The 12,304-nt window shown below is 41.6% G+C and overlaps 1 protein-coding gene across 1 annotated transcript in view; it reads right to left on the bottom strand.

The window, feature by feature from the left end:
• The window catches only part of LOC306744459 (F-actin-uncapping protein LRRC16A-like), a gene marked incomplete at both ends in the record, with an annotated part of 57,796 nt that overhangs the window by 8,422 nt on the left and 37,070 nt on the right, over window positions 1-12,304 (bottom strand). The window contains 15 exons of the mRNA XM_079227106.1: window positions 335-510; window positions 1,247-1,378; window positions 1,523-1,651; window positions 2,354-2,452; window positions 2,599-2,692; window positions 4,295-4,363; window positions 5,130-5,302; window positions 7,516-7,570; window positions 7,998-8,097; window positions 8,244-8,325; window positions 8,836-8,847; window positions 9,950-10,019; window positions 10,458-10,562; window positions 11,304-11,380; window positions 11,954-12,031. Of these exons, the coding sequence (XP_079083232.1) occupies window positions 335-510; window positions 1,247-1,378; window positions 1,523-1,651; window positions 2,354-2,452; window positions 2,599-2,692; window positions 4,295-4,363; window positions 5,130-5,302; window positions 7,516-7,570; window positions 7,998-8,097; window positions 8,244-8,325; window positions 8,836-8,847; window positions 9,950-10,019; window positions 10,458-10,562; window positions 11,304-11,380; window positions 11,954-12,031 (1,451 nt within the window). The remainder of the gene's footprint in view (window positions 1-334; window positions 511-1,246; window positions 1,379-1,522; window positions 1,652-2,353; window positions 2,453-2,598; window positions 2,693-4,294; window positions 4,364-5,129; window positions 5,303-7,515; window positions 7,571-7,997; window positions 8,098-8,243; window positions 8,326-8,835; window positions 8,848-9,949; window positions 10,020-10,457; window positions 10,563-11,303; window positions 11,381-11,953; window positions 12,032-12,304) is intronic.

The following is a 12,304-nucleotide window of genomic DNA, read 5'->3' on the forward strand; positions in this document are numbered from 1 at the left end:
AGTTACATGTTACATATACATGATACCAGAGTTACATGTTACAGATACATGATACCAGAGTTACATGTTACATATACATGATACCAGAGTTACATGTTACATATACATGATACCAGAGTTACATGTTACATATACATGATACCAGAGTTACATGTTACATATACATGATACCAGAGTTACATGTCACATATACATGATACCAGAGTTACATGTTACAGATACATGATACCAGAGTTACATGTTACATATACATGATACCAGAGTTACATGTTACATATACATGATACCAGAGTTACATGTTACAGATACATGATGCCGTTCAACACACACTCACCTGATCTTGTTGATGATATCCACCCCCGACTGCTCCAGCAGGGTTTTGGTGACGAAGCTTTTGGGTACGACCATCTTGGCGGAGCTGGCCTTCATTAGCTCTGGACGAAGACTACTCCTCTTCATCACATGGGGACACAGAGACTCTGCTGCGTCCACCATCGACTCCAACAGAGTCTGGAAGGAGTGACGATAACAGAGGGATTGATATAAACGTGTGTGTGTGTGTGTTCATGATGAGGGATTTGATTAAAGCAACTCCTGGCTGACAGAAACTTTTGTTTGATACGTACTTGATTTGTTATTGGGACGTTTTTTTGGGAGGGGGGAGTTGAACTGATAACTTCATAGCAGGTCGTGATGGTAGGGATGCACAATATTGACCAAAAAATTATAATTTTAAAAATATAAACAACATAAACATGATTTTTAATTACTGTGTTTCCTTTTGGTTCAGTTTGGAACGAATCCTGAGCATTAATGCCCTCTTTCAGGAAAGTTTAAAAAAGTATTTTTAAATTTTTGATTTGATCTGAAATTGGTATAACCAGTTTAATTGTCAAATATTTTATATTCATGTGCCTTGAGTGAAGCGCTTTGCTACTTATGCTCTATAAATAAAATTATAATAAATCAAATGAAATAATATCCTTTGATATAATGTTTTCTGTTTTCTGCCTGTAGGTGGCGTCTATTTTCTAGTTTTCACTGTATTCAGACCCTGTAAACCACAAATACTGGACACAATATTATTTGAACCCTTGCCAGAATTCGATTTAAGGTTTTCGGCCAAAAATAAAACATCACTTAACAATTATTTTAATTTTAAAGTGTACTTTGTTCTGGTGGCTATAATGCATAGTTTTAAACTAACAATGTTCTATCCTTGCTGGAGTAAAGGTTATCCCCCCACCTGTAGCTGTTGGTCCATGACGCTCGTCACCTCTCCAGCCATCGACTCCAGTTTCTCCTGGATGGGTCCGACTGCCGAGCTGTTCACCTCCTCTCTGGCAGCCGACCCGAGGTGGTAGAGGTTCGGGAGCAGCTGGGGAGACAGAGAGGAGGACATGGGATGAATATAGGAATCAAAGAAAGGATGCAGGAAACGGATCTCCAATGAGCTTCCAGATCAAATCTTTTAATTCACACACACCAGTGAGGCCCGTGTGTATAATGTCCGTCTCCTCACCGTTTTAGAGTTTCTGGCATCTTTGATGAGGTTCTCTGCTGACCTGACATCCTCCAAGATGGCGTCTGTCTCAGAGTTCCTCAGAGAGTTCAGGTGGTCCTGCACCTTCACGCAAATCCTGTCAATCATCTGGAACACAAAAACGAGACATGAAGGCTTGTGTTGGAATTGATTTTCTCGATTTGACATAATTTCTTAAATTCACCTTTTTAAAGGCACCTGTATATAAGATACATACCCATGTTTTACATCACACATTGCAGAACAATCTCAGCTCTCTATATAATGAGGCAGCATTGTCATAAGGCAAAAGTGTAAAGAGAAAAACGTTACAATATGACACTAAAGCTGAAAAATGGAATTTTGGAAATTATTCATATCGTTTGTGAAAACCTAACTTTAATCAGGTGGTAACTCGGTTTTGGTGATGGAAATTGTATTACCTCTATGTGTGTGATGTTGATTACCCTGAACAGTAAAAACTAGACACACCGGTCAATGAAACACAGCTTTGTCTTCACAGGATATACATGTGATATGCTAAGAGGAAGAAGTGCAATCAGGACAAAATGCTTAGACACGAAAAAACTAAATCTCTTTCCTCAGTGAATAAATGTATGACTTTTATCAAGACTAGAAAAAAACACCTTTGACATTTTAATAGAAAGTGCAAAGTTAAGCTACAATTCTGTATTAAATGTCCTATTTATTGTATTTGGTACAGTCATATCTACTTTAACAACAATTATAGATCAAGTTTAGTCAAAAACATAGAGATTATAGCGCGTATGAATTCATTAATTACTGAGTGTGTGCGCTTCTGTTACACACCTGTTGTGTGGTTGTGGTTACGATGCCCTGCTGCAGCCGGTACGCCTGTTCCTGAAGGTATTTCCTTGTTTCATGGTTCCTGTACAGATAACTCTCAATCTGGGGGGAAAACACAGTGCCACTGTCATGATAATAAACCAAAGTCATAATTCAGCTAGATTTTGTTATAGTGTTTTCTACATTATAACAATCCTGTCCCACTATTACAGGACAGCTGAGGGAACCAGGGAGAATTCCCAACATACCTTTAGCAAAGCATCCTCAGTTTTCTCAGGGCTGGCCTTCAGAGCCTGGGAGGCATCGATGATGGGGATGGGCATGAAACGGATGGTGAAGTTCCTGATGGACACACAGCCAGAGGACATGATTATTCCACAGCTGGTTCACATTGAAGATCAAGGGGAAGAGGCTTGGGACGTTCAGACAGAAGGTTTATGGTATTTTAATTAACATGAAGGAAAGTAATGCATTTCAATTCACACATATAGTATATTGCAATATGATGCACAGCTCAGGATTTGTTATTTTACTCACTGTAGTGCAAAAGTAGACATAGAGAGAAATGCATCCACATGTGGTATTTCTAAATACAATTATTTATACTTTCAGATGCCAATATATGCACAATTTCATTTAGGATAACCTACAGTTTATTGAACCATGACTTTATGATAATTATGGTAAAATCAGCATATTGAGTGTGTGTATGATGCAGACAGCATCACATGTGGCACGGCCCCTCGGCTCCTCTCACATTGATCTATTACCAGGCAATGCGGTGGCACCATTAGAGAGGTTACTGACCTTGAAATAGAGGTCACCACACAGCATTAATATTCATATTATGATGGCGATGAATGAATGACAGGAGGAAGAAATGAAGAGACGGTAGAATGGAGAGCAGAAGGCACAGAGATTTAAAAAGAGGGTGTTTGGAGGTATATGAAAAGGCAAGAGGCTGAGTCAGATGTTGATGGTTTTCAACTTCAAAAGGTGAACAGATTAATCTTTACTCAGATTTGAACTGCTTCATAATAAACACACACACACAGCGAAGCACCGCGCGAGACAACTTGGTCCCAAAACTAATAAAGATTTGACTTCTGTATGAACCTGTCTGCTCTCTTCCCTCATCTCTCGAACTCAGATCTGTTCTGATTATGCACATGGCCTACATACTCCATCGCCACCCTTATATAGCATTCCTCTAATGTTACAACCACGGGAAAAATGTATGTAATGGTTGAACAGTATTCATGAGGTAACTTTTAATACCGGTGAATATGGAAAACTTTACATGCGTTCTCTGTTCACTTCAAAATACCCACAAAATACGCACATCTTATTAAGCAGTATTGAAAGTCTGGGGAAGCCGCAAAAGAATGTAACGTTGAGCATTGTGCAAGAAAATCAGACAAAAAAAAGAACAAGAGATGTGAGGAAATTAACTTGAGGTTGCAAAAATGCACACATACGCAAACCACTGCACTGCTAAGCAGAACAGAGAACAAGAAACGGAGAAGGAAGAAACGGAAATTGTTATTTTAACAATGCAATACAGATATTACAGATAGGTGGATGTGCCGCTGGGAGAATATGATAAACGGAGCGAGAGAGATGGATATACAGATGCATCCCAGAAGCAAATTCTGTGAGATGTGCAAGTCATTTCCCACACAGAGAATATTGAACATTCAGAGCGGAGACAAACATCTGATTTAATCAGTCATTGCTTCTTTGTTGTTATTCACTTTCCGGTTTCCTTCCTCTCATCCTCTCTCCTGCTCTTCCTGTCTGAACTCATCTCACGGTGTCTCCCTGCTCAGCACAAATGTAATGTACTGCCGGGCACCACTGTATGTAAACTGTTAGAATTAAAGGTGTAAAAGTGGTATAACATACATGGACTCAGCATCCACAGATACAGACTGAGCTACTTACTTCTCCAGAGCGGCTGCTACATCCTGAAGACCCTGAGGGCTGACGTTGTTCCTGTCCCAGATCACAGTCCTGCACAGATAAACACGGGGAGAGGATCGACAACATCTCAGTCGCCATCAACTGGCACGTAATATCTACTTTTAAATCTTTTTTTTTACAAGAACCAACCATGTTTTTATTTTTCTTCCAATATTCCCTTTTAAGGTGATTGAAATCATATTTATTTCATGCATGTGTTTGAGTGCATATAGGGTCAAGTATAGGGGACTTATGCTTATTTGTATTTAATGTAATTTTATCAGTCAACACTTTACTTTAGCGTGCCTTATTTTGCATTTATAGACAATATATAGATTATTTAAGAAATGGTTTATCACTATGAATTGTATTCATACATACAGCACTGTATTCAGAATCCAGGGCTGCAGAGGAGCTGGTAGAAAGTAGTGGTGCAATGTTATTGTTGTTTTTTGCTGCTTGTTTTCACATCTACTGCGGCAGGAACTACCACAGAAGCGGTCTTGAGTTCTCTGCCAGTTGTTTGTATTTCCATCTGTGTGTGGAAAGATTATGCCACCATGATAGTGGCGCAACTGTGCAAGATGCAGTCACAAAACTTTCTAGGTCTGTAGTTGAGATCAAAAAGAAGGCTGAATTCTAAGGTGGGTGGGGTCTGAGCAAGGGAGGCGGAGAAGAACCGTAAGAATTAGGGAAGGAGCCATCGGCCAGATGTAGCGGCTGGTGTGATCCATCACAACATGATCTCTAGTTGCTTATTGTTATTTATGACTGACAGTCATGTGACATGGCCTTTGAGCCCTGAATGTGTACTCACCTGAGTTTGGAGTTGATTTGTAGCGCTTTGGCCAACATCTTGGCTCCCATGTCCCCCATGGCGTTCCCGCTGATGTCTAACCGGGTGAGCGAGGAGTTGCTGCCGAGGGCGTTCAGAACGATGGTCAGGTCGCTCTTCAGTCTGGAGTCTGCTAGAGACAGAGAGGTGAGGGGCTGGGGAGGGAAGACATAAGGGAGAAGGAAGTGTGTGTGTGTGGGGTGGGAGGAGAAGGAAAGGTTTTAAGAGAGGGTTAATATTATGAGAGCAAGGGATGCTAATACTATCTGGTGTGTTTGTGGCTGTTAAAAGAAAACAGGACAGTTCTTATTTAGCTTTCGCATCAGGGGAACATTTAAAAAGAGCTTTCTTGGCCCTTGTTGTACATCACTGCCAACTTTATTGTAATTCATGAGAGCATTATTATTCCTGTAAGCAGTGCCAGCGTGTGTTCCTGCCACATTGTCCTTAAATGTATTCATTGTCCGTGGGCGCTTGATTTCCCTGCGTCTTCTTTTCATTTCATTCTCTCACTTCCTGTGAGGAAGTGTGAGCATGCAGTCGTGCAGATCTCACAGCAACTTTGTCATCAATGCAAAAGTGTCTGAAGCTTTTTAAAAACAATGATAAGATTTAAAAGCATACGGCTCTAACGATCACAAAGCTCTCTGTTGCTGCCCAGGCTGGTGACTCAGGAGGGCAAACCCTAATTAAACATTTATCAGAGGATCAAGAGACTTTTCCAAAATGTCAGAGGTATTATCTTTCAAAACAGTGCACTCCACAGGGCAAAATGAAAAATTCAGCACTGGATCAAGTGGATTCCTTTGTGACGCGAGAGTGATATGAGGGCTTACAAATGTCCAGCAGCGCCCGTCTGTTCAGCAGCTCTGAGCTGCTCTACGATGCATGTCATTTAACAGCTGGAGATTCCTGGGGGCCATCTTCACAAAACCCGCAGAGGCTAGGCGGCATTCACACCAAATGCAAATCAGTAGGTCCGAAATGGCCGAGTTAGAAGGAACTCCTAAAGATAAGGGCTGTGTCCGTCCTAGTTGTACTGTTTGATCTCATGAATAAATTACAAAGCACTAACCGCTAAATCTAGCTCCCGAGTCTAAAAGAAATTAGCGGCAGTCGGGATTTGGGAATACTTAAAGTCACGAAGACCAGAACTCAACAACAAAGAATAACACGCAACCTTTCAAATCAAAAGTTATTATTTCATTCATATTTTATATATATATATATATATATATATATATATATCAAATTTTAGATTTAAGTATTTTTTTTTTTTTTTCATCTTTAGTTTGTGTATATTGGGTAAATGTGCTGCCCGGAGCCATGTCACGCAAGTGTGTGTGTGTTATTATTAATAGCGACTGTGCAGGGGGTCTGTTTCTGTGAGAATGTATGTATGTATGTATGTATGTATGTATGTATGTATGTATGCAAGTGTGGCAGGGGTGGGAACCATTTTTTGTGATTTTTTTAAAATCTCTATTTGAGTATGTTTTTAATGTTCTCTTTTTTTTAATGTGTTGGCAGTGGTTACCCTCTTATTGTTGGAGGTCTATTCCGTCATTGAGCCTAATCAGCTGTCCTATTCCACCTAATGAACACTGACCCTCCACCTTTAACCTCTGCATATCACATTTTCAATTCCAGTCCATTAGGTTGTTCCCTCCTGTCCTCTCTGTGTATCCTTCCTGCACAGCCAGATAACCAGCTCCTTCACAAACGCTATCTTGTCACACACACACAGACACACACACACAGACACACACACACACACACACACACACACACACACACACACACACACACACACACACACACACACACACACACACACACACACACACACACGGACCATCAATCTAGTACATCTGCCTCAGTGGGAGACAAAAAAGGCCAGGCATCAGGGCAGAATGTGTTACAGGTCCCATGATGCTGGTAGAGATAACACTAGTGAGATGGACTGAGGGACAGAATAGAAAGGGAGATAGCTAGAAGCTGGAGAAGATCCCTTTTTTTATGTTCTGCATTTTGGTGGTTACCCTTTGTAGTGTTGTTATGTTCATAACTGTATGCACCTGATACTTGAAAAAGCATGAATATTTGAGTACAGCTCTCCTACACCACATGGTTTCAGTTTAATGTGATACTTAATTTATCACAAGGGTGATTATATTCACACCACCCTCCGATGGAGAGGTCAGAGGTCATTTGTCTAGCAGCTGGAGGAGATTCAGTGACTTGCTTCAGCTGGCTGCTGGCTGATACAGGACTTGAAACTGAGGCATCTGTTTGGAGGACATTCTCTGTCACCATTTATCTACTGTCCCTCACAAACGGCGGATAGAGAAGGAAATTAAAAACTCACCGACTCCTCTTCCTGAATCATGTGGACCAGGCTGTCCAACACTGGACCAAGGTTTCTATGTCAGGAAGAAGAAAGACAGGGGAAAAAATGAGGCAAAAAAAAGTTTTTTATGGTTTTACCATGCTGAATGGCTTACTTCTACGATTTAAAGAGGTGCTTTCCGTTTATACAAAGCTGTCAGTTAAATCAACAATGGCTAGACCTACTTTGTGGATCTCTGGGTCATCTTGACCCCCTCACTATGTACAGTACACATGCTGAGTGTGTACAGTCCTCAGGGAGAAAGATAGACTTCCTGGCCATGTGGCATTTGTAAGATCAAACCCTGCTGACTATTTGATGTTGGCTTGTAGAGACGGCATCTGCCAGAGCAGTCTTTGGTCATCCACCACAGACCCAGGAAGCCACAACCAAACCCAACCCAGGCCTAACCACTGAGGTTTCTCTCACCGCCCCGTACTGTACACGTCAGCTGCTCTTACTTGGACTTGATGTTGTTGAAGTTCTTCCCCAGAGACAAGTGTCTGATGGATCGGTTCTTGGCCAACCACACTAGCAGATTGGATAGGTCTGCATCCAGGCCTGGAGGCAGAGGAACAGGTTACAGATGATAAGGTTGACTGGTCTTACTTGATTTTGGTAGCTGCTAGCTGAGGACTTATTATTAGCGTGAGGTTAAAATGTTAAGTAAATATGTGGCACAACATGCGTGGAAGCTGCCACCTCACCGTTGTCAGAGATGTCCAGGCTGGAGATGTTCGGGATCTCTGCAATACAACCTTCAAGGATCTGAGAGCCTCCTGACCGCAACTGGGAAGACAGGGGAGCGAATATTAAACACACAACGCCACACACTCACACACACACACACACACACACACACACACACACACACACACACACACACACACACACACAAGAGTATGGCCTGTTCATCTAATAACAGAACAGCCAGCTTTGAATATGCGACTCCCTAATTGCCTGCAGCACGACTACTACAACGAGACAGCTTTTAGAGAATCCTGCACCATGACTGTGCAGAAGTTTGCACAGATTCAACAGTATGAGATATAAGTACTGTATAAACCTGCGAACCGCTGTGAAGGCAACAAAGCAAGTGGTTTCATACAACATCTGTGTACGAGCTTTAGGTGAAACGGACAACTAATAATGGACACATGCAGGTTAAACTAGTGGTTTTAATATAAAACACAGATCATGGAATGAGCGAAAAATAAAGTATCTGCCAAAACAGACATGCAAATGAAAATGAGGAGGAAGGAGATGTTAATTATTAAGAGTGAGCACATTTGTACTTACACAATGGCCAAGCTTACAGAAGCATTAAGGGGAGAGAACAGCGTGTCAGAGCCATGCCAACAATTACCAGCAACAAAAAACACAGATGCTTAATGATCATACCAGTGTTCTCACGAGTGATGCCCACATTTGCACAAACACACTCAACAGGAGTCGCATACACACTCCTTATATCGCATGCTGTCAGCCCACTCAAAGCACAGTTTTGGGCCGCCTCCACCAAAGGGTTTATTAAGACCTCGGGATGAAAAAAAAAAAAAAAAGGGCCGAACGCATCGTTTCCCCCGCAGCTTCAGTTTGGGAAGATTTCTATGGGAATCTGGAATTGGATTTCCTGTGTAATTTGTATTCATGTGTTATCTTTAGCAATCCCATTGAATCTGCAGCAAGCTGTCTTTTTCTGTTGGAGCAGGGGAGGAGATGCTGGTGTGTGTGTGTGTGTGTGTGTGTGTGTGGGTGAGAGATGTGATGAAACAATTAGGGATGGAAACTAAGCCCCCGCTCACCCCCACCCTTCTGCTCATCTTCCCCCCTCCATCCCCTGCCTGCTGTCTGCCAAGTATTCCATTATACAGCCTCTTAACAGTGTCACTGGCCCGTCGGATGGTTTTAGAGTGGATCCTAAAAGGCTGATTGCACTGGATGAGTGTTACCTCCAAACTATTAAAAACCACACCCTTCAAACTTTAGCTGACAAAGGCACTTACATAAATACTGCTAATACTAGACGCAGCAGTGCAACAGGAAGATCCACTGGTTGCAGTCTTTTGATTACTGTAACTGCATTTTACAGCATTGTGCTTTAGCTGTGCTACCTGATGCATCATCATCAGCATCACTGTGCTGTGGATTTAAAGCAACTACAGCTGAGGGATCCAGTCTGCTCTTCGCTGCAACTGCTCTGGAAAGATCGCTGTTGTCACTGCATTTGGTGATACATTTAAAACATTGTGTCTACTGAACGTTAGTGGATTCAGCTCTACAGCCGTCACATTGAGATTTGATTTAAGCGCAGCCACGAGGGAATGATCACTCACGAGCCAAGTACAAGTGCACAGGAAGATCTAAATGACATCTCGACTTCAAATGAAATGATTTATGATGTCGGTCTTACCTCACAGCAGCTGAGATCGAGAGACACTTCCTTCAGATTGACGTTACTGGCCAGGCCAAGCAGGAGAGCTCTACAACAATATCAACGTAATAAAAATAATTTTAAAGGTATTAAGAGACAGAAATTTGACTTTTGAAAACTATTCATCATGTTACTAAACGTTAGTAGACTGCTAAATGTTTGTGAATTCAGGTTTCTCTAAGTGGGTTATATTTTGTTCCATTAAGTTCAAGTTGTTTCCATTTGTGAGCATACTGTCAATATCCAAACTTTACTTAAAAAAATAGTTGTCCCAGTTAGTTGTGATAAAGCTGTAGCTGCTGTCCTCACATGCAGCTCCTCACTGTGCTATAGGCTGACTAGACAAGTGTATTTTTAGTCTAAAAATGCACATCTTTAAATGAGGATACAGGTGATGAACGGGTATGAGGAACAAAATGTACAGGCGCTGAGAATGTGGGGCAGAAGCTCCTCTGACACATGCAATGTGAATGAATCCGTCTCTCACTTGAGGGCCTCTGGTGGCAGCTTGGTTCCTGACACGTTGATGGAGCTCAGAGACATGGCGCTGCTGAAGAAGTGCTTAAATGATGGAGGCACCTCTTTGCCTTTCCTGTAACAAAAAGCAGGAAATAAGATAATGCCAGAAAGAAACACCAATGACCTAAACAACAACGTGTCAACCACGTTTCAGACAATTTTAAGCCCTTTTGATCCAACACCAGAAAAGTCTCAACAATGACCTGAGATTCAGGCAAACAATACATTTGTATTATTCTCACCGTGTCCGAAAAGCCATTTTATTTTTTATCTGCAATTTAAGAAATGTTTTGATCTCAACTAAACCAAGTCCTCAGAGGATTTTCACAAAGGAGAATCGCTCAAGCCACATGTCAAACCTGTCCACACTTCTGCCACTGTGTCTGCATACTCAATTCCTCTTCTTCTTCTTCTTCTTCCTCTTCTCTATTCCTCTACCCATGCTCCCCCCTCCCCTTTGTCCCTCCCTCCCCTTGATGAAGTCCTCAACTCCCTAGAGGCACACTGGAAAGAGAGATAATAATTGGAAGAAAACTCCACCCACCACCCATCTGCTACACACAAGATCTGTACACACACACACACACACACACACACACACACACCTAACAAAACAGTTTCATCTAGTCTGCAATGGCACTTTGTCACCAGCAGGTGTCACACACACGAAAGCTTCAGCTAAAAGGAAGTGCTGTAACAAGTCTGTAATTTAAAGTCAAATTAGCCTCACTAATGACTCAAAAAGTCACTTTGATGTTTTAAGATTCAAGCTACAGCATCAAATTAATTCAGTCCAACGCGGATGGGTTCTTACCTGTGAGGGAAGACGCTCTTCGACACATTAAGAACAGAGAGGTGTTCGATGGAGCCTCGCAGCAGAGCGGAGCAAACCTGGGAAACGCACCGAAGGTATTACCATAACATATGAGCAGTATAAACATGTCCCATGTGTTGTTGGATGTGTTGTGTTTTATTGATTAAAAAAAAAGCGAAGAAAGCATTCGCCCGTTTTATGTGTAAATATATATCTGGCTGCTTGTGTTTGTGAGAGACAGAATATGATTTAGGAGCAAGTCAATATGTTCAGTGACAGGCTGACAGCTGGCTACATCTCAGACTGATCAATAAGCGGTATTTGGCTCTCTGACCCACATCAATACATCAATACATCACATACGGTATTATATCACTTCACAGGCAGTGGATGGCAACACAGTTTGAGCGGGTGTGTGTATACAATTAGATTACATTCCCTGCAACATCGATTTTAATGGCTGGTACTTCATTTTACAATACAGCATAATGAGGGACAACCGTAACTAAACGCTGTTTGTTCAAAAAGTAATTATCTCATTCTGCCGGGCTTGTTTTGATACAATTGCGTTATCCATTATCGTATATATATTTTTCCCCGATTCTCTTTTAAATAGGCATGATATCATTTGAGTGTGCCTCGTAACTCACCTGGTCCAATAAGCAGTCAGTGTTGGAGAGGTCGAGGGTTGCCAGGCTGTTGGGTTGACCCAGGAAGTGGTGGAAATGCTGAATGTAAAGCAAAACACGACAGACATCGTTACAAAGGAGACGATGCCTCGTCAACACAGCAGTGTGTAATGCAGTATATTAGCTAGATTGATGTGTTCTTTTTTCTTTCATGTTCTCTGTTATTCTGCTATATCCCTTTCCTGCTCTCATTGAAAAATAATTTAAAATCTTGTTATGTGTTGGTTGATTTCTTGCCCAGGCGCATACACTTCCTGGACTCTTGTTGATTTGTATTACTTAAGAGCGAGCAGTTTCCAGTCCGTGTGCTAA

This window comes from Taurulus bubalis, assembly GCF_910589615.1.
Source record: "Taurulus bubalis genome assembly, chromosome: 12".
NCBI lineage: Eukaryota > Metazoa > Chordata > Actinopteri > Perciformes > Cottidae > Taurulus > Taurulus bubalis.